Source organism: Panulirus ornatus, chromosome 47 (genome assembly GCF_036320965.1).
Source record: "Panulirus ornatus isolate Po-2019 chromosome 47, ASM3632096v1, whole genome shotgun sequence".
Classification (NCBI taxonomy): domain Eukaryota; kingdom Metazoa; phylum Arthropoda; class Malacostraca; order Decapoda; family Palinuridae; genus Panulirus; species Panulirus ornatus.
Genome location: NC_092270.1, coordinates 309,606 through 337,416, shown reverse-complemented (window position 1 = coordinate 337,416; position 27,811 = coordinate 309,606). Strand labels below are relative to the sequence as shown.

General features: G+C 41.7%; 1 protein-coding gene across 5 annotated transcripts in view; it reads left to right on the top strand.

The window, feature by feature from the left end:
* LOC139763402 (tyrosine-protein kinase Dnt-like) overlaps positions 1 to 27,811 on the top strand; it is a 487,587-nt gene that overhangs the window by 346,826 nt on the left and 112,950 nt on the right. For all 5 annotated transcript variants that reach the window (XM_071689406.1, XM_071689407.1, XM_071689405.1 and 2 more), the window contains one exon: positions 6,689 to 6,795. In XM_071689406.1, the coding sequence (XP_071545507.1) occupies positions 6,689 to 6,795 (107 nt within the window). The remainder of the gene's footprint in view (positions 1 to 6,688; positions 6,796 to 27,811) is intronic.

The following is a 27,811-nucleotide window of genomic DNA, read 5'->3' as shown; positions in this document are numbered from 1 at the left end:
CCACGCCTCACAACCATACAACATTGTTGGAACCACCATTCCTTCAAACACACCCATTTTTGCTTTCCGAGACAATGCTCTCGACTTCCACACATTCTTCAAGGCCCCCAGAATTTTCGCCCCCTCCCCCACCCTACGATCCACTTCCGCTTCCATGGTTCCATCCGCTGCCAGATCCACTCCCAGATATCTAAAACACTTCACTTCCTCCAGTTTTTCTCCATTCAAACTCACCTCCCAATTGACTTGACCCTCAACCCTACTGTACCTAATAACCTTGCTCTTATTCACATTTACTCTTAACTTTCTTCTTCCACACACTTTACCAAACTCAGTCACCAGCTTCTGCAGTTTCTCACATGAATCAGCCACCAGCGCTGTATCATCAGCGAACAACAACTGACTCACTTCCCAAGCTCTCTCATCCCCAACAGACTTCATACTTGCCCCTCTTTCCAAAACTCTTGCATTTACCTCCCCAACAACCCCATCCATAAACAAATTAAACAACCATGGAGACATCACACACCCCTGCCGCAAACCTACATTCACTGAGAACCAATCACTTTCCTCTCTTCCTACACGTACACATGTCTTACATCCTCGATAAAAACTTTTCACTGCTTCTAACAACTTTCCTCCCACACCATATATTCTTAATACCTTCCACAGAGCATCTCTATCAACTCTATCATATGCCTTCTCCAGATCCATAAATGCTACATACAAATCCATTTGCTTTTCTAAGTATTTCTCACATACATTCTTCAAAGCATATATATATATATATATATATATATATATATATATATATATATATATATATATATATATATATATATATATATATATATTCAATATATTGGGCCAGGGCATGTGAAGCGTCTGGGGTAAACCATGGAAAGTTTTGTGGGGCCTGGATATGGAAAGGGAGCTGTGATATCGGTGCACTACACATGACAGCTAGAGACAGCGTGAACAAATGTGGCCTTTGTTGTCTTTTCCTATCGCTACTTGGCGCGCGCGCGCGGATGCTGTTTTTCATGTGTGGCGGGGTGGCGGCGAGAATGGATAAAGGCAGTAAGAATGAATATGTGCATGTGTTTATGTGTCTGTGTATATATATTCATTTATACGTTGAAATGTATAGATATGTATATGCGTGTGTGTGTGCGCTATGTATATACATGTGGATGTGGATGGGTTGGGCCATGCTTTCGTCTGTCTCCTTGCGCTACCTCGCTAAAGCGGTAGACAGCGACTAAGTAAATGAATATATATATATATATATATATATATATATATATATATATATATATATATATATATATATATTTGCATGGAAAAAATGCAAATGAGTGGGAGATGTATAAAAGAAAGAGGCAGGAGGTCAAGAGAAAGGTGCAAGAGGTGAAAAAGAGGGCAAATGAGAGTTGGAGTGAGAGAGTGTCATTAAATTTTAGGGAAAATAATAACATGTTTTGGAAGGAGGTAAATAAAGTGCGTAAGACAAGGGAGCAAATGGGAACTTCAGTGAAGGGGGCTAATGGGGAGGTGATAACTAGTAGTGGTGATGTGAAAAGGAGATGGAGTGAGTATTTTGAAGGTTTGTTGAATGTGTTTGATGATAGAGTGGCAGATATAGGGTGTTTTGGTCGAGGTGGTGTGCAAAGTGAGAGGGTTAGGGAAAATGATTTGGTAAACAGAGAAGAGGTAGTAAAAGCGTTGCGGAAGATGAAAGCCGGCATGGCAGCAGGTTTGGATGGTATTGCAGTGGAATTTATTAAAAAAAAGTGGGTGATTGTATTGTTGACTGGTTGGTAAGGTTATTTAATGTATGTATGATTCGTGGTAAGGTGCCTGAGGATTGGCGGAATGCTTGCATAGTGCCATTGTACAAAGGCAAAGGGGATAAGTGAGTGCTCAAATTACAGAGGTATAAGTCTGTTGAGTATTCCTGTTAAATTATATGGGAGGGTATTGATTGCGAGGGTGAAGGCACGTACAGAGCATCAGATTGGGGAAGAGCAGTGTGGTTTCAGAAGTGGTAGAGGATGTGTGGATCAGGTGTTTGCTTTGAAGAATGTATGTGAGAAATACTTAGAAAAGCAAATGGATTTGTATGTAGCATTTATGGATCTGGAGAAGGCATATGATAGAGTTGATAGAGATGCTCTATGGAAGGTATTAAGAATATATGGTGTGGCAGGCAAGTTGTTAGAAGCAGTGAAAAGTTTTTATCGAGGATGTAAGGCATGTGTACGTGTAGGAAGAGAGGAAAGTGATTGGTTCTCAGTGAATGTAGGTTTGCGGCAGGGTTGTATGATGTCTCCATGGTTGTTTAATTTGTTTATGGATGGGGTTGTTAGGGAGGTGAATGCAAGAGTTTTGGAAAGAGGGGCAAGTATGCAGTCTGTTGTGGATGAGCGTGCTTGGGAAGTGAGTCAGTTGTTGTTCGCTGATGATACACGCTGGTGGCTGATTCATGTGAGAAACTGCAGAAGCTGGTGACTGAGTTTGGTAAAGTGTGTGAAAGAAGAAACTTAAGAACAAATGTGAATAAGAGCAAGGTTATTAGGTACAGTAGGGTTGAGGGTCAAGTCAACTGGGAGGTAAGTTTGAATGGAGAAAAACTGGAGGAAGTGAAGTGTTTTAGATATCTGGGAGTGGATCTCGCAGCTGATGGAACCATGGAAGCGGAAGTGAATCATAGGGTGGGGGAGGGGGCGAAAATTCTGGAAGCCTTGAAGAATGTTTGGAAGTCGAGAACATTATCTCGAAAAGCAAAAATGGGTATGTTTGAAGGAATGGTGGTTCCAACAATGTTGTATGGCTGCGAGGCGTGAGCTATGGATAGAGTTGTGCGTAGGAGGGTGGATGTGCTGGAAATGAGATTTTTGAGGACAATATGTGGTGTGAGGTGGTTTGAACGAGTAAGTAATGTAAGGGTAAGAGAGATGTGTGGAAATAAAAAGAGTGTAGTTGAAAGAGCAGAAGAGGGTGTTTTGAAATGGTTTGGTCACATGGAGAGAATGAGTGAGGAAAGATTGACAAAGAGGATATATGTGTCAAAGGTTGAGGGAACGAGGAGAAGTGGGAGACCAAATTGGAGGTGGAAAGATGGAGTGAAAAAGATTTTGTGTGATCGGGGCCTGAACATGCAGGAGTGTGAAAGGCGTGCAAGGAATAGAGTGAATTGGAATGATGTGGTATACCGGGGTCGACGTGCTGTCAATGGATTGAACCAGGGCATGTGAAGCGTCTGGGGTAAACCATGGAAAGTTCTGTGGGGCCTGGATGTGGAAAGGGAGCTGTGGTTTCGGTGCATTATTACATGACAGCTAGAGACTGAGTGCGAACGAATGGGGCCTTTGGTGTCTTTTCCTAGCGCTACCTCGCACACATGAGGGGGGAGGGGGTTGTTATTCCATGTGTGGCGAGGTGGCGATGGGAATAAATAAAGGCAGAAAGTATGAATTATGTACATGCGTATATATGTATATGTCTGTGTGTGTATATATATGTGTACATTGAGATGTATAGGTATGTATGTTTGCGTGTGTGGACGTGTATGTATATACATGTGTATGTAGGTGGGTTGGGCCATTCTTTCGTCTGTTTCCGGGAGACAGCGACAAAGCAAAATAAAATGAATAAATATATATATATATATGTATATATATATATATATATATATATATATATATATATATATATATATATATATATATATATATATTTTTTTTTCTTTGTCGCTGTCTCCCGAGTCTGCGAGGTAGCGCAAGGAAACAGACGAAAGAAATGGCCCAACCCACCCCCATACACAATGTATATACATACACGTCCACACACGCAAATATACATACCCATACATCTCAATGTACACATATATATACACACACAGACACATACATATATACCCATGCACACAATTCACACTGTCTGCCTTTATTCATTCCCATCGCCACCCCGCCACACATGGAATACCATCCCCCTCCCCCCTCATGTGCGCGAGGTAGCACTAGGAAAAGACAACAAAGGCCCCATTCGTTCACACTCAGTCTCTAGCTGTCGTGCAATAATGCCCGAAACCACAGCTCCCTTTCCACATCCAGGCCCCACACAACTTTCCATATATATATATATTTTTTTTTTTTTTTTTTTTTTATACTTTGTCGCTGTCTCCCGCGTTTGCGAGGTAGCGCAAGGAAACAGACGAAAGAAATGACCCAACCCACCCCCATACACATGTATATACATACGTCCACACACGCAAATATACATACCTACACAGCTTTCCATGGTTTACCCCAGACGCTTCACATGCCCTGATTCAATCCACTGACAGCACGTCAACCTCGGTATACCACATCGCTCCAATTCACTCTATTCCTTGCCCTCCTTTCACCCTCCTGCATGTTCAGGCCCCGATCACACAAAATCTTTTTCACTCCATCCTTCCACCTCCAATTTGGTCTCCCTCTTCTCCTTGCTCCCTCCACCTCCGACACATATATCCTCTTGGTCAATCTTTCCTCACTCATCCTCTCCATGTGCCCAAACCACTTCAAAACACCCTCTTCTGCTCTCTCAACCACGCTCTTTTTATTTCCACACATCTCTCTTACCCTTACGTTACTCACTCGATCAAACCACCTCACACCACACATTGTCCTCAAACATCTCATTTCCAGCACATCCATCCTCCTGCGCACAACTCTATCCATAGCCCACGCCTCGCAACCATACAACATTGTCGGAACCGGTTTGGATGGTATCGTAGTAGAAATTATTATAAAAGGGGGTGACTGTGTGACTGTGTTGTTGATTGGTTGGTAAGGATATTCAATGTATGTCATGGTGAAGTGCCCGAGGATTGGCGGAATGCATAGTGCCATCGTACCAAGGCAAACGGGATAAAGGTGAGCGTTGAAACTACAGAGGCATATATCTGTTGAGTATTTCCGGGAAATGATATGGGAGGGTATTGATTGAGAGGGTGAAGGCATGTACAGAGCATCAGATTGGGGAGGAGCAGTGTGGTTTCAGAAGCGGTAGACGATGTGTGGATGAGGTGTTTGCTTTGAAGAATGTGTGAGAAGTACTTAGAACAATTGATGGGTTTGTATGTGGCATTTATGGATCTGGAGAAGGAATGTGATAGGGGTTGATAGAGACGCTTTGTGGAAGGTCTTAAGAGTATATGGTGTGGGAGGTAAGTTGCTGGAAGCAGTGAAATGTTTTTACCAAGGATGTAAGGCACGTGTACGAGTAGGAAGAGAGGAGAGTGATTGGTTCCCAGTTAATGTCGGTCTGCGGCAGGGATGTGTGATGCCCCCGTGGCTATTTGATTTGTTTATGGATGGGGTGGTTAGGGAGGTAAATGTGAGTTTTAGAGAGAGGGGCGAGTATACAGTCCGGTGGGGATGAGAAGGCCTGGGAAGTGTATCGGTTGTTGTTCACCGATGATACAGCTCTGGTGGCTCATTCGAGCGAGAAAACTGCAGAAGTTGGTGACTGAGTTTGGAAAAGTGCATGAAAGGAGAAACTTGAGAGGAAATGTGAATAAGGGCAAGGTTATTAGGTTCACTAGAGCTGAGGAACAAGTTAATTCTGAAGCAAGTTTGAATGGAGAAAGATTGGAGGAAGTGAAGTTTTTTAGATGTCTGGGAGTGAATTTAGCAGCGCGTGGAACCATGGAAGAGGAAGTGAATCACAGAGTGGGGAAGGGGGCGAGGGATCTGGGAGCGATGAAGAATGTGTGGTAGAGAATGTAATCTTGGAGAGCAGAAATGGGTATGTTTGAAGGAATAGTGGTTCCAACAATGTTATATGGTTGCGAGGCATGGGCTATAGATAGGATTGTACAGAGGAGGATGTATGTGCTGAGAATGAAATGGTTGAGGACAATATGTGGTGTGAGGTGGTTTGATCGAGTAAGTAATGAAAGGATAAGACAGATGTGTGGAAACAGAAAGAGTGTGGTTGAAAGCAGAAGAGGGTGTGCTGAAATGGTTTGGACATATAGAGAGAATGATTGAGGAAAGATTGACAAAGAGGATATATGTGTCATAGGTGGAGGTAACAAGGAGAAGCGGAGACCAAATTGGAGGTGAAAGGATGGAGTGAAAAAGATTTTGATCGATCGGGGCCTGAACATGCAGGAGGATAAGAGCAACAGAGTGAATTGGAACGATGTGGTATACCGTGGTCGACGTGCTGTCAATGGACTGAACAAGGGCATATGAAACGTCTGTGGGTAAACCAGGGAAAGACTCGTTCCATGTTTCTGTTCGAGATGATGTTTAATCCCACCTTCTTATATATGAAGCGAGAGGTGGCAGATCAGGATGTAGGTTGTATGTCCGATGCAGTTTATGTGGTGAGGCTGATAGTCCCAAGTATTGCGTTGGTACTCATACAATACCTCGGTACGATTCAAACTTCCGGAGCGACCTACAATGGTGTTGCTCATTATGAACGAACATGTTTTCAGATTGTTGTAGTGTATCATCAGACTGTCTTCATCAATAGCCTTGCAGTTTCTGGTCACAGTAACTCGCACGACCTTCTCGTCTTTTCAGTATGTTGTCGTAAATGTGTTCCCGTAGTGACAGCATTAAAGTTTACTACTAGTGTACCGCTCTCCCACTCCACTTCTAACGCTGGCTTTTACTGTAACTCCCAGATCCAGTACATGGCGCATGTGGAGTACGACAACGGAGAAGCCATGGCCATCCCGCAGCTTAACATCTCCAACAAAGGCCTTGTCCCCACCCGCCCCGACACTTTCAGGTACGTTATTCTTCTCCTCCTCCGTCTTGGGAGTTTTTCATATATCCTTCCTAGTCCATGGTGTTTTCAGGAGTAGTTCCTACTTCAAAACTCCCTCTCAACAGTAGAGCCCTCCTCCATGGTAGGTCGTTCCTGTATAGTAGATCTTCCTTAATGTAAGTCTTCTCTCACCTCTCATTCGGTAAGTCCTCTCTCATGGAACGTATTCCACACTTGTGCCCTCTCCTTGATAAGTTCTTCTCAGTGGTCGTTCCATTTCTAGGGAAGGTTCTTCTGTGATCGCACTTCCCTCATGAGATGTTCTCCTCAGAGGTCGTCCCTGTAAGGTAGGTCCGTTTCAGCAGTCGTTCTTTGCCTATGGTAAATCCTTCTCAGTTCTCATTCCTTCTCAAGGTAGGTCTTCTGTGGTAGGTCCTTCTCAGTGATCGTTCCTCTTTTAATGTATGTCGTCATTTATGATGAACCCTTTCATTAGTCGTACTCCTTTGACGATTGGACATCACTCGGATCAAGGAAACAGTACACAGTAGCTTGTCCACGTCCCCTCCATCTTTCGAGGTGAATTGCGTCTCTGTCTCTATTTGTTGGACTATCTGCTCTGTCCAAGCATCGTTTTTTGGAAGAGCACTTCTGCAACCCACTGTGGGCACTTTTTGAAACGTTCTTTTTCGCTGCTTAGCTTTTCTATTTGTGCTGCATATAGGAACATAATAATTAGATATGTAAAGAATGTTTTTCTACCATGGTTCTTTTGCAAATATATTTTCCCCAGCATTTGATGAGGACTTGCCAGATCTTCAATGCAGTTTGTAAATGTCAGTATGCGTAATGACAGTATCGGGCGGCGGTACCTAACAATGATAAAATCACAAAATAAGTGAGGAAATCATGAAAATGTTTTTGCATTTCAGTTTCCTTGGGTTGAAATTTACTTCATTTGCGTTTTCATGTCTTTATTCACATGGTTTTCTTGACTCTTTTTCCAACTGGCATGTTTTTTTTTACTCCTTTTCCTTATTAACTCGCATGGTTTTCTTGACTCCTTTTCCTCATCAACTGGCTTGACTCTCTGTACTCCTTTTCCTGTATCACCTAGCTTGGCTTTCCGTACTCCATTTCCTTATCAGTTGGCTTGGCTTTCTATACTCTTATGCCTGTATCAACTGACATGACTATCTTTACTCCTGTCTTTATCAGCCAGCGTGGTAGATCATTCCCCGGCAAATCCACCCATTAGGAGTTAGATTTAGACGTTTAGTCCTTCTAGTCAAGCATTACTACAGTTCGTCAAGATTTAGGTCTCCCAAAGTAGACAGGGATATCTCTCTATTGATCTGATAACACAGTAATAGGAACCATTTCGGCAAGGACTGTAAAAGGCCTATGATTTTCTTGGATCAAAATTTCTACATATGATTATAATACTACTGTGATAGAAACATAAGGCAAGTCCTATAAATTCTTAGAATAGGACCTGCAGTCAGGCGAGGAGCCGTCTAATTTCGAGATTGCTAATTCCCGTAACTTTCTGTAGTCGAGAATGAAAGCAGGTTAGACTGTAACTCAACTGGATCAAAAAGAGTTATTCTGGCAGCCTCTCTATATCAAGTGCTGCAGTTAGGCTTGTATCCTCACCCTGCCCGTGTGCCAGATTTACGACTAAGGAGGAACAATGAGACCCGGAGGTGTTCATAAGACATCGTTCTCCCGGCGGGATCCGCCTGGAGAAACTGCTCCTAGGCCTTGCGCTGCCGAAATTAAACCGGAATTGATGGTCACTTATGATGACCACCATATTTGGTGACATGTATCCCAGAGAATGATGGTTCCTCGTGTATAACCTGCTCCAGTGCTACAAGAAACGAGAATTACAAGAGACGGTTCGGGGAACATAGGTAGAAGAAAGAACTTCCCACAAAACTCCATACTGATATATATTGCTCTTAATTCAACATTTGGATCGTGTTTTGTAAACCCGTCGTTAAGAGTGTAAACCGTTAAGATGGTTAATCTTTCGTTTGAACAACAAAGAATTAGAGACCATTAAACTCTATAGAGTCTTGACCCTCCTGTTGGCCTCCTCCCTGGGATTGTTTCTACGTGGATAGTGATGTATGAGAGCGGAGGTAAGGTAATCGTGACTTCTAGGCAAAGCTTTGGGGAAAATAGCATCTTAAAGAAATTCAGTTACCTCTACAGCTTGAAAAATGAAATCATTTCGGATTTCTGTAGCTTTAACGTATGAAAAGACGTTACCTTTCTGTCTTCTCCATCTTGATTATGGTTGAGGACGAATGACATTATAAATGTGATTCGTTGGCTGGCTCATAGCCTCTTTTGATCCACCCACCCTCCATCTACCAGAATAAGTTGCACTCAGCATGAGAGGAGGTAACTGCTGTATAAATCTAATGATCTGTTTTGAATAATCTGTTCATGAACTCTCCAACAGGAAAGAAAACATAAAACAAGTAAAAATATATTTGTATCAACCCAGTAACGCATGTCATAACAGCGTTAACAAGGTATGTTAATGATTCTCCTCCATCTACCCCGGGATAAAGTATCAGCCCTCCCTGCTCTCCTCCTCATCACACACACACACACATACACACATACACGCACACACACGTACACACACACACACACACACACACACACACACACACACGGACACGCGCAAAGGAAAGTTTAAATCCGCCTTTGCGTATCTAAAACCTTTATTTTTGGAGAAATATATAATCATCTTACAAGATAAACCACACATCCGACTCAAAGAGAGAGAGAGAGAGAGAGAGAGAGAGAGAGAGAGAGAGAGAGAGAGAGAGAGAGAGTAGGAAGGCAGCAGGTATGTGATCCGGACAGATTATGAGTGTCTGATCACTGCGCTCTTAGAAAGGCGTCTCTCCGGTCCTCTTGTGATGCATTGCAAACACTGCAATCGCGAAACAAACATAGTTTAATTCCTTCTTATGATGGAGATCTGTATAAGTCCTCGTACTATCCCCACCTCTGTTCCCACCACCCTCCACCATGTAACTATGTCGCCATTGGCGTCTTAGTTACGTCTCTTCCCTATGTATCAACTGGCTATTCTACGTCTTCTGTCTCATTCTTGTATCTCCCCTGACGATGTGATCATTACACGAAAGTGCACTTGGGAACTTATCGCGTTTCATGTTTCCTATTTTGTTTTGATTTTTGGTTTGTTTTACACACACACACACACACACACACACACACACACACACACATATATATATATATATATATATATATATATATATATATATATATATATATATATATATATACATACTATACTTTCTCGCTGTCTCCCGCATTAGCGAGGTAGCGCAAGGAAACAGACGAAAGAATGGCCCAACCCACCCACATACACATGTATATGCATACACGTCCACACACGCACATATACATACCTATTCATTTCAACATATACATATATATACACACACAGACATATACATATATACACATGTGCATTATTCATACTTGCTACCTTTATTCATTCTCGTCGCCACCCCGCCACGCATGAAATGGCAACCCCCTTCCCCCACATGCGCGCGAGGTAGCGCTAGGAAAAGAAAACAAAGGCCACATTTGTTCACACTCAGTCTCTAGCTGTCATGTATAATGTACCGAAACCACAGCTCCCTTTCCACATCCGGGCCCCACAGAACTTTCCATGGTTTACCCCAGACGCTTCACATGCCCTTCTTCAATCCATTGACAGAATGTCGACCCCGGTATACCACTTCGTTCCAATTCACTCTATTCTATGCACGCCTTTCACCTTCCTGCAAGTTCAGACCCCGATCACACAAAATCTTTTTCACTCCATCTTTCCACCTCCAGTTTGGTCTCCCACTTCTCGTTCTCTCCACCTCTGACACATATACCCTCTTTGTCAATCTTTCCTCACTCATTCTCTCCATGTAACCAAACCATTTCAAAACTCCCTCTTCTGCTCTCTCAACCACACTCTTTTTATTACCACACATCTCTTTTACCCTTACATTACTTACTCGATCAAACCACCTCACACCACATATTGTCCCCAAACATCTCATTTCCAACACATCCACCCCCCCTCCGCACAACTCTATATGTAGCCCACGCCTCGCAACCATATAACATTGTTGGAACCCCTATTCCTTCAAACATACCCATTTTTGCCTTCAGAGATAATGTTTTCGCCTTCCACACATTTTTCAACGCTCTCAGAACTTTTGCTCCCTCCCCCGCACTGTGACTCGCTTCCGCTTCCATGGTTCCATCCGATGCCAAATCCACTCCCAGATATTTAAAACACTTCACTTCCTCCAGTTTTTCTCCATTCAAACTTACCTCCCAATTGACTTTTTCCTCAACCCTACCGTACCTAATAACCTTGCTCTTATTCACATTTAATCTCAGCTTTCTTCTTTCACACACTTTACTAAACACAGTCTCCAGCTTCTGCAGTTACTCACCCGAATCAGCTACCAGCGCTGGATCATCAGCGAACAACAAATGACTCACTTCCCAAGACCTCTCATCCACTACAGACTGCATACTTGCTCCTCTCTCCAAAACTCTTGCATTCACTTCCCTAACAACCCCATCCATAAATCAAACAACCATGGAGACATCACGTACCCCTGCCGCAAACCGACATTCACTGAGAACCAATCACTTTCCTCTCTCCCTACTCGTACACATGCCTTACCTCCTCGATAAAAACTTTTCACTGCCTCTAACAACCTGCCTCCCACACCATATATTCTTAATACCTTTCACAGAGCATCTCTATCAACTCTATCATATGCCTTCTCCAGATCCATAAGTGCTACATACAAATCCATTTGCTTTTTATAAGTATTTCTCACATACATTCTTCAAAGCAAACACCTGATCCACACAACCTCTACCACTTCTGAAACCACACGGCTCTTCCCCAGTCTGATGCTCTGTACATGCCTTCACCCTCTCAATCAATACCCTCCCATATAATTTCCCAGGAATACTAAAAAAACTTAATCCTCTATAATTTGAGCACTCTCCTTTATCCCCTTTGCCTTTGTACAGTGGCACTATGCATGTATTCCGCCAAACCTCAGGCACCTCACCATGAGTCATACATACATTAAATATCCTTACCAACCAGTAAACAACACAGTCACCCCCTTTTTTGGTAAATTCCACTGCAATACCATCCAAACCCGCTACCTTCCTAGCTTTCATCTTCCGGAAAGCTTTTACTACCTCTTCTCTATTTACCAAATCATTCTCCCTAACCCTCTCACTATATATATATATATATATATATATATATATATATATATATATATATATATATATATATATGTATATATATATATATATATATATATATATATATATATATATATATATATATATATATATATATATATATATATATTTCATTATACTTCATCGCTGTTTCCCGTGTCAGCGAGGTATCGCACGGAAACAGACGAAAGAATGGTCCAACCCACCCACATACACATGTATATGCATAAACGCCCACACACGATCATTTACATACCTATACATTTCAACGTATACATACATATACGTACACATACATATACATATATACACATGTATATACTCATACTTGCTGCCTTAAGCCATTCTCGTCGCCACCCCGCCACACATGAAATAGCATCCCCACTTCCAGTGAGGTAGCGCCAGGAAAAGACAAAAAAGGCCACGTTCGTTCACACTCAGTCACTAGCTGTCATGTGTACTGCACCGAAACCACAGCTCCCTTTCCACATCCAGGCCCCACAAAACTTTCCATAGTTTACCCCAGATGCTTCACATGCCCTGATTCAATCCATTGACAGCACGTCCTTCCCGGTATACCACATCGTTCCAATTCACTCTATTCCTTGCACGCCTTTCACCCTCCTGTATGTTCAGGCCACGATCGCTCAAAATTTTTTTCATTCCATCCTTCCACCTCCTATTTGGTCTCCCGCTTCTCCCTTTCCCCTCCACCTCTGACACATATATCATCTTTGTCAACCTTTCGTTACTCATTCTCTCCATATTTCCAAGTCATTCCAACACACCCTCTTCTGCTCTTTCAACCATACTCATTTTTTTCCCCATATTTCTCATACCCTTTCATTTCTTACTCAATCAAACCACCTCACACCACATATTGTCCTCAAACATTTCATTTCCAACACCAACACTTCCACCTCCTCCGTACAACTCTTTCTATAGCCCATGCCTCGCAACCTTATAACATTGTTGGAACTACTATTCCTTCAAACATGCCCATTTTTGCTATCCGAGATAGCGTTCTTTCCTTCCAAACATTCTTCATCGCTCCCAGAACCTTGACCCCTCCCCAACCCTATGACTCACTTCCGCTTCCATTGTTCCACTAGCTGCTAAGTCCACTCCCAGATACCTAAAACACTTCACTTCCTCCAATGTTTCTCCATTCTAACTTACATTTCAGTTAACTTGTCCCTCACCCCTGCCGAACCTAATAACCTTGCTCTTATTCACATTTACTCTTAACTTTCTCATTTCACACACTCTTGCATTTACCTCCCTAACCACCCCATCCATAAACAAATCAAACGACTATAGGGATATCACGCACCCCTGCCGTAGACCAACCTTCACCGAGAACCAATCGCTCTCCGCTCTTCCTACTCGTACACATGCCTTACATCCTTGATAAAAACTTTTCACTGCTTCTAGCAGCTTACCTCCCACACAATATACTCTTAAGACCTTCCACAAAGTATCTTTATCAACCCTATCATATGCCTTCTCTAGATCCATAAATGCTACATACAAATCCATCTTTTTTTCTAAGTATTTCTAACATTCTTCAAAGCAAACACCTTATCCATACATCTTGTACCACTTCTGAAACCACACTGCTTCTCCCCAATATGATGCTCTGTGAATCCTTCACCCTTTCAATCAATACTTTCCCATACAATTTCCCAGGAATACTCAACAAACGTATGCCTCTGTTGTTTGATACCTCACTTTTATTCCCTTTGACTTTGTACAATGGCACTATGCATGCATTCCGCCAATTTTCGAGCACCTCACCATGATCCATACATAAAGTGAATATCCTTAGCAACGCCTCAACAACACAGTCACCCTCTTTCTTAAGTTTAACTGCAATACCATCCAAACTTGCCGCCTTGCCGGATTTCATCTTCCGCAAAGCATTCACTATCTCTCCTCTCTAAACCAAACCATTCTCTCTGACCCTTTCACTTCGTACACCGCCACGACCAAAACACCCTACAACTGCCACTATATCATAACAAACTCATCCAACAAACCTGCGAAATATTGGCTCCATCTCCTTCTCACTTCACCACTACCTGTTATCACATCCCCTTTGCCCCTTCGACATTGTTCCCATTTGCTCTATTGTATGACGCACGTTATTTACCTCCTTCCAAAACATATTTTAATTCTCCCTAAAGTTTAATGATACTCTTTCACCCCAACTCTCATTTGCCCTCTTTTTCAACCTTTGCACCTTCCTCTTGACTTCCTGTCGCTTTCTTTTATACATCTCCCAGTCATTTACGCTCCTTTTTAAGTGCCGTCCAAACGCCTCTCTTTTCTCTTTTACTAACAACTTTACTTATTCATCCCACCACTCACTGTCCATTCTAATCTGCCCACCTCCCACCTTTCTGATGCCAATATTCAGAGAAAAGACAAACAAAAACAAGGAACTGAGAGACCAGCAAGAAGAATGGAGAGTACTGTTTTTAACCAAGGGCATTAAGAGACATGTAAGGCGCTGGTACACAAGGCTTTAGAAAACGACTGGACAGTTTTCCAAAAACACAGTTTTGTTATGAGTGCTCAAAGGTTAGCACTCTCTTATTAGGTCTGATAAGTGAAAGCTCTAAAATCAAAGTAAATTATATCAAGGAATACAGTAGGAACAACAGTACAGCCCTGATCAACATGACAGAAATATGGCTACGTGAGAAATGAAACAAACTTTGATGAGTATGAATCATTCAGAACAGATAGACTCGAACTTTACCATTCGTATTATAAGTACATGATAAGCATGAAGGAAAGCACATAATGAAGATGAACTACATTACATATGAACTAAATGTGAATATCCCAACAGGATGATAAATTTGGTATCACACATACTATCAAAAGGCTGAACTGAACTGAAAGACTTCAGAAGATATTTTTTAAAAAGTTTAAGAAATGTAGGCATTAACAAAACTGGTTCCGATAGTTATATGGATGGGTTACTTTAACTTCCATTTTACTGAATGGCAACAAGTAGACTCTGAATGTAGGCAGATACAAGGAAAATGATGATGGATCAATTGTTGGGAAAGAGCTGTTCCAAAGGCTAACTAATCTTTGTGAATGATTCATCCTTTTACAAGTAAACCAAGACCAAACAAAAGGGAACAGCACGGTAGATATTATCGTTATAAATGACATATTTCATATATCATGCAGGCCTACCAGATCACAGTATTTTATAAATCACTACAATATACAGTATGGGAATGAATCTAAAAGGGAGACAACAGATTAGGTGAAATGAGTTTTACCGTCACAAATCACTTTGGAGAGTGATCGTTGAGAGGACTTGAAATACAAACAGGAACGAAATCTTCAAAAACTTTTATGTAACAACAGGCATAAAAGTATATTGTGAGGCAATAATTGAAATGATCAGCAGGATCATACCAAAGAAAAAGAAAGGATGAAACCCAAGGAATCGAGAGAAAGAAAAGAGTTTGTGAAGATCATGCGGAAAAAAAGAAAAGGTTAGCTGCAAAGCAAAAATCAAAGTTTACAATGGGAAAACAAGGAACACAAACATATATATATATATATATATATATATATATATATATATATATATATATATATATATATATATATATATATGTATGTATATGATGATGAATTCCGTGAGAAGAGAACGGAAAACGAATGGGGAGAGAATTACAGAAAGCATGGAAAGGAACCCACAAAAAAAGAAAGACTGATCCCTTTAAGAAGGGGGAGAAGTATGAAATGATCCCAAAAAAATACAACACCTCACCTCTTCCTTCCCTTGTCCCCCAAAATCCTCACGCTCTCTCACACTTCCTACATCTTCCTCACTTTTCTCAGTCCTTCCACGCTCCCCACCTTCAAACTCTTTCACTCTTAGCACTTAGCCCTAACTCCATCTGATCCCTCCCACTTCCCCCAAACCCTCATGCTCTCTTTCCCTTCACACCATCTCACCAGCACCAGGACAGACCTGCTTCAAACGTCCTCCTGCATTCGAGTCAACACAACAGCACAGAGGGGGTGTCCGGCTGGAGGCGTGACACAGGCAAGTGGTTCCTTCATAAGTGACAGTGCTCCATGCAGCAGACACTGCCTCCCCTGCAATGTTTACCGTTCATGTCACTGTTGACGGCGACACTACTTTTAATCATGGTTAGCGGCAGTCTTTACTGTGGCAGGAGGAATCTGGGTACGAGATGTGAGGAACAAGGGCATTCTCAGGCAGCTTTACTACACACATCGGAATCTGAGAGCAGCAAAAGTTTATTTGTTTTTGACATCAGTATTAGTAACTAGATATGAATGCAGGTAACAAAGCTTATTTTTTTGATACATGCAATGACCTTTTAAGTATTTTCTTGAAACTAGTAATTTTGGGACGCATTATGAAAAATTATATCATACTGCCAAGATCATTGAACACGATACCTATGCAGTACAGGTTAAAGGAAGGAAAAACGGAATGGGATTTTTAGGAAATTTGATATCCAAGGAAATTTAGAGGCTGAAGAGCATCCTCTTTAGAGCATCTAGCAGCTGAAATTAGATCAGAATGTTTTATCCATTCTTATCGTATACTTCCTTATCTGCACTAACTTTCTATATCACATTGTATATCTTCGTAGATATTTTTCTACAAGCTAATATGTCGAAGAGCGTGGTAGGTGTGGATGAGCGTGCTGCTCTCCTATCCTGTTTCTCTATAGAAATGTAAGTAACTATCACTGTCCTCCTGCAGACGGCATCGCCATACACAATCCGCCCGCACGTGAGTCACTTACCAAGCCCTCTCTCTTTCCATCTCGCAGATCTTATGCTTGCCCTCACCCTTGACTTGTACCCGGCAATCCTAAACCGTAAACAATTTTGAAAAATCCGCGGTGTTACTCTCTCCCTGTGGTGAGAGCTTTATTGAACCTGACGGGTACAATACTCTCTTAACTGGGGTACGAAGTTGACATGAATAGTTTGTAGGACCCGGCGGCTCAGCGAAAACCGCAGGCACCTCCAACCCCAACTCTTTCCCAAACCACTGGTTTAACTCGGGAGTTACGATCATTCTCGAACTTGACAACTTAATCCGTTTCCCACTTTGTATACGACACTTACGTTTCTTATAATGAGAAAGTGAAATTTTCAGATTTCTGACCGTCCAAACTCGAAGGTTTCATGAAAAGAGTTTTTAAGACTGTATTTGGCTTTTCTTAACCTGAAAGTGTGCACGACCTCACGTTCTCATCTCCAAACGTCGATAGTTTGCTCCTGCGGGGATGAGTTTGTCTAGAATAATTCTTCGTCCATGTTTGAGCCAGAACCTTGAGATCCAGAGCTTCAGACTCCCAAGAAGATCCTCGGCAAGAGAAACATTGGCGAAAGGGGCAGCTGTGAGCTTCCTTGTTAGTACCAACACTACATGTGAGCTTTGCATGATGACCAACTGCCCAGCGGACAGCCCATTGGATTAGGACGATTATTGCTGTTGTGCAAGAATATAATCACCCATACAAGAGCAGAGTGTTCATTAGCTGTGCTGGTAGCATCAGGTTAGCATAAAACCAGCCCACAAGGTAATGCTCAATTTGCTAAGACATTGTTCGTGAGATAATTCTATATAACTGAGTAGTCAAGAGATTTATAATTGTGTTTTATAGTTCTTTAATTTGATGTGTTTTTGATAAGTTTTTCATCTGGTCTGTTCATGGTAAATTTTGTATGGCTAATACCTTTGTTAGGAATATTAAGTGCGTGGTCTGCCTGACGTGTTTGAGGATCTATGTAGATGGTAACCTTTTCTGGATCACTAATTCATATTTAATAAAGGCGTTATGCACTTCTCACGTTAACCTTCTGAAGATGTGGCCACTAACCTAACATAATTGATCGCCGTTTCCCGCGTCAGCGGTGTAGCGCCAGAAAACAGACGAAGAATGGCCCATACATTCATATACACACATATATACATAAACGCCCATACACTTATATATACAAACATATACATAAACATAACTTATATACATACGTATACACATACAAATATATACATATATACACAGAAAGACGGGAGGTGGGCAGATTGGAAAGGTTAGTGAGTGGTGGGATGAAGAAGAAAAGTTATCAGTGAATGAGAAAAGAGAGGCGTTTGAACAATACTTACAAGGAGGGAGTACAAATGACTAGATGTATAAAAGAAAGCGACAGGTCAAGAGGAAGGTGTAAGGGTTGAAAAAGAGGGCAAATGAGAGTTGGGGTTAGAAAGTATGATTAAACTTAAGGGAGAATAAAAAGATGTTTTGGGAGGAAATATATATCGTGGGTAAGACAAGAGAACAAATGGGTACATCGGCGAAGAAGGCAAGGGGAAATGCGAAAACAGGTAGTGATGAGGAAAGGAGATGGAGTCAGTATTTTGAAGGTTTGTTGATGAGTCTGATGATAAAGTGGCAGATGTAGGATGTTTTGGTCAAGGTGGTGTGCGAAGTGAGAGAGTCAGGGTGTAGGGTTTGGTTCAGAAAGAAGAGGAGGTGAAAGCTTTGCGGAAGATGAAATCCTGCAAGGCGGCGAGTTTGGATGGTATTGCAGTGGAATTTATCAATAAAGGGGGTGACTGTGTATTGATTGGTTGGTAAGAATATTGAATGTGTGTATGGATCATAGTGAGGTGCTTGGGGATTGGCGGAATGCATGCTTAGTGCCATAGGGGATAAACTTGAGTGTGCAAACTACAGAAGCATAGGCTTGCTGAGTATTCTCTCCACATGTCCAAACCATTTCAACATACGCCTATTTGCTCTCTAAGACACACACTTTTTATTTCCACACATCTCTCTTACCCTTTCATAACTTACTCTATCAAACCACATCACACCACATATTGTCCAACATATCCATCCTCCTCCGTACAACCCTATCTATAGGCCATGCCTCGCACCCATATAACATTGTTGGAACTACTATTCCTTCACACATACCCATTTTTGCTCTCCGAGATAGCGTTCTCTCTTTCAACACATTCTTCATTGCTCCCAAAACCTTTGCCCCCTCAGCTACCCTGTGACTCACTTCCGATTCCATGACTCCATTCACTGCTAAGCCCAATCCCAGATATCTAAAACACTTCACTTCCTCTAATTTTTCTCCATTCAAACTTACATCCCCTTTAACTTGTCCCTCAACGCTACTGAACCTAATAACCTTGCTCTTATTCACATCTACTCTCAACTTTCTTCTCTCCCACACACTTTTCCAAACTCAGTCACCAACTTCTACAATTTCTCACACGAATCAGCCACTAGAGCTGTATCATCGGCGAACAACAACTGAGTCACTTCCTAGGCCCTTTCATCCACAACAGACTGCATACTCGCCCCTCTCTCCTAACCATCCTATCCACGAACAAATTAAACAACTATGGGGACATCACACACCCCTGCCGCAAACCGACATTCACTGGGAACCAATCACTTTCCTCTCTTCCTACTCGATGACATGCATTACATCCTTGGTAAAAACTTGTCGCTGCTTCTAGCAACTTACCTCCAACACCATATACTCTTAATACCCTCCACAAAGCACCTCTGTCAACCCTATCATATGCCTTCTCCAGATCCATAAATGCTACATACAAATCCATCTGTTTTTCTAAGTATTTCTCACATATATTCTTCAAAGCAAACACCTGATCCACACATCCTCTACCACTTACGAAACCTCACTGCTCTTCCCCAATCTAATACTCTGTACATTCCTTTACCCTTTCAATCAATACCCTTCCATATGATTTCCCAGAAATATTCACCAAACTTATACCTCTGTGATTTGAACACCCACCTTTATCCCCTTTGCCTTTGTACAATGGCACTATGCATGCATCCGCCAAACCTCAGGCACTTCACCATGAACCATACATACATTGAATATCCTTACCAACCAGTCAACAACACAGTCACCCCGTTTTTAATAAATTCCACTACAGTACCATCCAAACCCGCCGCCTTGCCGGCTTTCATCTTCCGCAAAGATTTCAGTACCTCTTCTCTATTTGCCATAGCATATATATATATATATATATATATATATATATATATATATATATATATATGTATATATGTATATATTTATTTGCTTTGTCGCTGTCTCACGCGTTAGCGAGGTAGCGCTAGGAAACAGACGAAAGAATGGCCCAACCCACCCATATACACATGTATATACATACACGTCCACACACGCAAATATACATACCTATACATCTCAATGTACACATATATATACACACACAGACATATACATATATACACATGTACATAATTCATACTGTCTGACTTTATTTGTTCCCATCGCCACCCCGCCGCAAATGGAATAACAACCCCCTCCCCCCTCATGTGTGCGAGGTAGCGCTAGGAAAAGACACCAAAGGCAACATTCGTTCACACTCAGTCTCTAGTTGTCATGTAATAATGCACCGAAACCACAGCTCCCTTTCCACATCCAGGCTCCACACAACTTTCCGTGGTTTACCCCAGACGCTTCACATGCCCTGGTTCAATCCATTGACAGCACGTCGACCCCGGTATACCACATCGTTCCAATTCACTCTATTCCTTGCACGCCTTTCACCCTCCTGCACGTTCAGGCCCCGATCACTCAAAATCTTTTTCACTCCATCTCTCCACCTCCAATTTGGTCTCCCACTTCTCCTCGTTCCCTCCACCTCTGACACATATATCCTCTTTGTCAATCTTTCCTCACTCATTCTCTCCATGTGACCAAACCATTTCAAAACACCCTCTTCTGCTCTCTCAACCACACTCTTTTTATTGCCACACATCTCTCTTACCCTTACATTACTTACTCGATCAAACCACCTCACACCACATATTGTCCTGAAACATCTCATTTCCAGCACATCCACTCTCCTGCGCACAACTCTATCCATAGCCCACGCCTCGCAACCATACAACATTGTTGGAACCACTATTCCTTCAAACATACCCATTTTTGCTTTCCGAGATAATGTTCTCGACTTCCAAACATTCTTCAATGCTCCCCCTTCTTCGCCCCCTCCCCCACCCTATGATTCACTTCCGCTTCCATAGTTCCATCCGCTGCCAGATCTACTCCCAGATATCTAAAACACTTTACTTCCTCCAGTTTTTCTCCATTCAAACTTACCTCCCAATTGACTTTTCCCTCAACCCTACTGTGCCTAATAACCTTGCTCTTATTCACATTTACTCTTAACATTCTTCTTTCACACACTTAACCAAACTCAGTCACCAGCTTCTGCAGTTTCTCACATGAATCAGCCACCAGCGCTGTATCATCAGCGAACAACAACTGACTCACTTCCCAAGCTCTCTCATCCACAACAGACTGCATACTTGCCCCTCTTTCCAAAACTCTTGCATTTACCTCCCCAACAACCCCATCCATAAACAAATTAGACAACCATGGAGACATCACACACCCCTGCCGCAAACCTACATTCACTGAGAACCAATCACTTTCCTCTCTTCCTACACGTACACATGCCTTACATCCTCGATAAAAACTTTTCACTGCTTCTAACAACTTGCCTCCCACACCATATATTCTTAAAACCTTCCATAGAGCATCTCTATCAACTCTATCATATGCCTTCTCCAGATCCATAAATGCTACATATATATATATATATATATATATATATATATATATATATATATATATATATATATATATATATATATTCTTTCTTTCAAACTATTCGCCATTTCCCGCGTTAGCGAGGTAGCATTAAGAACAGAGGACTGGGCCTTTTTTGGAATATCCTCACCTGGCCCCCTCTGTTCCTTCTTTTGGAAAATGAAAAAAAAAAAAAAACGAGAGGGGAGGATTGCCAGCCCCCCGCTCCCTCCCCTTTTAGTCGCCTTCTACGACACGCAAGGAATACGTGGGAAGTATTCTTAATCCCCTATCCCCAGGGATATATATATATATATATATATATATATATATATATATATATATATATATATATATATATATATATATATATTTTTCTTTTTTTTTTTTTTTTGCTTTGTCGCTGTCTCCCGTGTTTGCGAGGTAGCGCAAGGAAACAGACGAAAGAAATGGCCCAACCCACCCCCATACACATGTATATACATACACGTACACACACGCAAATATACATACCTACACAGCTTTCCATGGTTTACCCCAGACGCTTCACATGCCCTGATTCAATCCACTGACAGCACGTCAACCCCGGTATACCACATCGATCCAATTCACTCTATTCCTTGCCCTCCTTTCACCCTCCTGCATGTTCAGGCCCGATCACACAAAATCTTTTTCACTTCATCTTTCCACCTCCAATTTGGTCTCCCACTTCTCCTCGTTCCCTCCACCTCCGACACATATATCCTCTTGGTCAATCTTTCCTCACTCATTCTCTCCATGTGCCCAAACCATTTCAAAACACTCTCTTCTGCTCTCTCAACCACGCTCTTTTTATTTCCACACATCTCTCTTACCCTTACGTTACTTACTCGATCAAACCACCTCACACCACACATTGTCCTCAAACATCTCATTTCCAGCATATCCACCCTCCTGCGCACAACTCTATCCATAGCCCACGCCTCGCAACCATACAACATTGTTGGAACCACTATTCCTTCAAACATACCCATTTTTTCTTTCCGAGATAATGTTCTCGACTTCCAAACATTCTTCAAGGCTCCCAGGATTTTCGCCCCCTCCCTCACCCTATGATCCACTTCCGCTTCCATGGTTCCATCCGCTGCCAGATCCACTCCCAGATATCTAAAACACTTTACTTCCTCCAGTTTTTCTCCATTCAAACTTACCTCCCAATTGACTTGACCCTCAACCCTACTGTACCTAATAACCTTGCTCTTATTCACATTTACTCTTAACTTTCTTCTTTCACACACTTTACCAAACTCAGTCACCAGCTTCTGCAGTTTCTCACATGAATCAGCCACCAGCGCTGTATCATCAGCGAACAACAACTGACTCACTTCCCAAGCTCTCTCATCCACAACAGACTTCATACTTGCCCCTCTTTCCAAAACTCTTGCATTCACCTCCCTAACAACCCCATCCATAAATACATTAAACAACCATGGAGACATCACACACCCCTGCCGCAAACCTACATTCACTGAGAACCAATCACTTTCCTCTCTTCCTACACGTACACATGCCTTACATCCTCGATAAAAACTTTTCACTGCTTCTAACAACATGCCTCCCACACAATATAATCTTAATACCTTCCACAGAGCATCTCTATGAACTCTATCATATGCCTTCTCCAGATCCATAAATGCTACATACAAATCCATTTGCTTTTCTAAGTATTGTTGATTAGAAAGGGTAGTGAGTGGTGGGATGAAGAAGTAAGATTATTAGTGAAAGAGAAGAGAGAGGTATTTGGACGATTTTTGCAGGGAAAAAATGCAATTGAGTGGGAGATGTATAAAAGAAAGAGACAGGAGGTCAAGAGAAAGGAGCAAGAGGTGAAAAAGAGGGCAAATGAGAGTTGGGGTGAGAGAGTATCATTAAATTTTAGGGAGAATAAAAAGATGTTCTGGAAGGAGGTAAATAAAGTGCGTAAGACAAGGGAGCAAATGGGAACTTCAGTGAAGGGCGCAAATGGGGAGGTGATAACAAGTAGTGGTGATGTGAGAAGGAGATGGAGTGAGTATTTTGAAGGTTTGTTGAATGTGTTTGATGATAGAGTGGCAGATATAGGGTGTTTTGGTCGAGGTGGTGTGCAAAGTGAGAGGGTTAGGGAAAATGATTTGGTAAACAGAGAAGAGGTAGTAAAAGCTTTGCGGAAGATGAAAGCCGGCAAGGCAGCAGGTTTGGATGGTATTGCAGTGGAATTTATTAAAAAAGGGGGTGACTGTATTATTGACTGGTTGGTAAGGTTATTTAATGTATGTATGACTCATGGTGAGGTGCCTGAGGATTGGCGGAATGCGTGCATAGTGCCATTGTACAAAGGCAAAGGGGATAAGAGTGAGTGCTCAAATTTCAGAGGTATAAGTTTGTTGAGTATTCCTGGTAAATTATGTGGGAGGGTATTGATTGAGAAGGTGAAGGCATGTACAGAGCATCAGATTGGGGAAGAGCAGTGTGGTTTCAGAATTGGTAGAGGATGTGTGGATCAGGTGTTTGCTTTGAAGAATGTATGTGATATATATATATATATATATATATATATACATATATATATATATATATATATATATATATATATATATATATATATATATATATATATATATATATATATTTTTTTTTTTCAAACTATTCACCATTTCCCGCGTTAGCAAGGTAGCGTTAAGAACAGAGGACTGGGCCTCTGACGGAATATCCTCACCTGGCCCCCTTCACTGTTCCTTTTTTTGAAAAGTTAAAAAAAAAAAAACAAGAGGGGAGGATTTCCAGTCCCCCCCCCCCCGCTCCCTCCCCTTTTAGTCGCCTTCCACGACACGCAGGGAATACGTGGGAAGTATTCTTTCTCCCCTATCCCCAGGGATATATATATATATATATATATATATATACATATACCTGGGGATATGGGAGAAAGAAAATTTCCCACGTATTCCCTGCGTGTTGTAGAAAACGACTAAAAGGGAAGGGAGCGAGGGGCTGGAAATCCTCCCCTTTCGTTTTATTCATAATTTTCCAAAAGAAGGAACAGAGAAGGGGGCCAGGTGAGGATATTCCCTCAAAGACCCAGTCCTCTGTTGTTAACGCTACCTCGTTAACGCGGGAAATGGCGAGTAGTATGAAAGAAAAAGAAATATATATATATATATATATATATATATATATATATATATATATATATATATATATATATATATATATATATGTGTGTATATATATATATATATATATATATATATATATAGTTTAGGAAGTAGATGATATATTGAAGTTCGTTAGGGAATCCTTTAAGGTACATCCTACAGTTCGTTGCTTTTCTATGTATAATTTCTGAAAGCTTTGATACTCAGATTTGTTAGAGATTATAATAAGAATTAAAAAAGGGACAGTGATGAATGAAACATATACAAATATCATTTAGTCGGTATAATTTGTATATTTCACCACAGTGGCAAAAGAAAAATAGATTTTGTGGTCTAGATATTCTACAAATGAATAGTAACATACCGGCAGCAGCAGACGAAACAACTGTCCTTAAAGACATATAAATTTCCACACGTGTAATTTCGGACTCGGAGCTGCGTGATGCTGGTCCCCATGCTAAAGACCCAAAAGCTGTTTTAGTACAACCTGCTTGAATTTATGCAAGACCAGTTCCAAGAACTATTAGTTTCACTGCCTGTTCCTGAACTTCCTGCACCAGTAACCTTGAACCCTGATGCACCTCCATTTGGTTCAGTATGGACAATCACAGTATACATGCCATCTTCCGCATTACCTGCCCTACACCCGGAAATAGTTGTTGAATTGATTCTCGCTTACAGATTACACTCATAAGCACGATGGGATGACCCTTGAACACGACGTTTTGACCTTCAGTCATCATGCTCAATTGCCCACTGTTTGATTACGCGATTTGGAAGATGCACAAAACATACCGCGAACTTCCGCGATGCTACGACAAACATTGTCTGACAAACTAGCGTAGTCATGCGAGCACGATGAGGGAGAGGAATGTAACAATGGGCATGATTCGCTGTCAGCCACACACGTCAACAGAGTACATATTGTGGCGGCTAGCAGTTTTGCAATTCTTTCTTTCTTTCTGCTCATATCTGGGGTATTAACCTACTGAGTACAAAACTTTGCTTCTTCAGTACAAAAACTTAATCTCCTCAGTAAAATGACTTACCTTCATGAGGACGATGATTTAACATTGACTACATTGATTAATCATATCGTCGTTCTCAAGGGTTAAGTCGTCGTGCTTAATAGGTCAGGTTGGTTGTTTTTTTACTAAGCTTGAGAGGTTAGGAAACTGGATTACGAAGCATATCGGATATCAGGCTAGCAAGCACGAGTCTGCCATATGAATTACTACGGCTGAATTAAAGAGAACATGATGCGGGAAGTAATGTATTTGGGTAGGTAATGTGAGAAGCAGGATATGATACCATGAGAGCTGTCCAGGAGGACTTAGGTGAGGGTGAGGATAAGAGGACAAAGACAGAGGAAGGGAGCAGCAAGAGGCACCCAGTTAGAAGTAGGCTCGAGGTGTAAGCCAGAGGGTCAGTCGCTCACTGAGATTATGTACAAGGTGGTATGGCAGGCCTTAATAGGAGACATCCTCCTTACCCAGCTATCATTTGCATCATTCCTCATGAGGTTATTATAATTTATCTTTTTTGTTGTTTTTCGTCTTAATTTGTCCTGTATTTGTCTTCATTTCATACCCAGTTGTCCCATTTCTCCTACGCCTTTAAGCTCTTTTCTATTTCCCTTCTTCCCCTTGTATCATGCTTATAGCCAGTGCACTTATCGTATTCCCAAAGTCTGATATCTAGTACTTAACTGTTTCTTATTTCCATCCTCCTTGTGCACTTTTCATTTTGCAGTGTACACCTATATCAACCGTCCGTTTTTCTGCCTTCCTTTATATCTCATTTTCTCTTCCTCCTTTACTTTTTCCTCCGTTTTCCCTCCTCGCCCCTCACTGCCTCGAGGAGCTTCTTAATCCTTTTAACCCCATTTTATTCCATCCATCATTTCACATCTATTCCCTCGTCTGTTCTCCATCTAGCATCTAGCACGTCCCTCTCGAGGTAGACTTCCCTACCACTAAGAGAGAGAACCAAGATAAGAGCAAGCATGGTCCCTACTAGAGTGAGACTTCCCATACTCCCAGCAAAGAGGCGCAAAAAAAGCGTAAGAATGCTTCTCGCTGAAGGAGGATTTTCCTGCCCACAGCAAAGCAAGGGAAGACCAAATGGGCCTCTCGCTGAAAGAGGAAGATCCCTGCCCTCATAAGAAAAGAGGAAGGGAAGAAGAGCAAGTGTGCACCTCGTTGAAGCAGGACTAACATACCTCCAGCAGAAAAGAGCGAGGTAAGGACAAGTGTGGTCTTCGCTGTAGGAGTACCTGCCGCAGCTTTATCCTGGAACATTCCAGGTGCCGGGGCTCAGGCAGGCAAAGTTGGGCTCCGACTTAGAAACTTGACTACCGATCTTACGTTAAGCCGTTAAAGGGGTATCATGAAGAATGGAAGGTGGTGAGTTAGGGTATTGGGGATGGTGGATAGGTGGATAGTTAAAAGATACGAATTCGTGGATGTGTCTGCAGTCATGAAAAGGTGGATTCCCTAGACAATATGTGGGATAGTACAGTTTTATACACTGTGATGAATTTCCAAGGCTAACATTGTAATGGTATAGTTGTGATAAGTATGATGAGTTCCCAAGGTTGACACTGTAATAGTATGGTTGTGTTCAATACGATGAGTTCCCAAGGTTAACATTGTAATGGTATGGTTGTGTTTAGTATGATGAGTTTCCAAGACAAACTTTGGGATGGTATATTTGTGTCCAGTGTGATGAGTTCCTAAAACAAACTTCGTATTGGTATGGTTGTATCCAATACGATGAGTTCCCAAGACATACTTTTGGATGGTAGGGTTTTCTGCAGTTCAAGGATTTTCCAA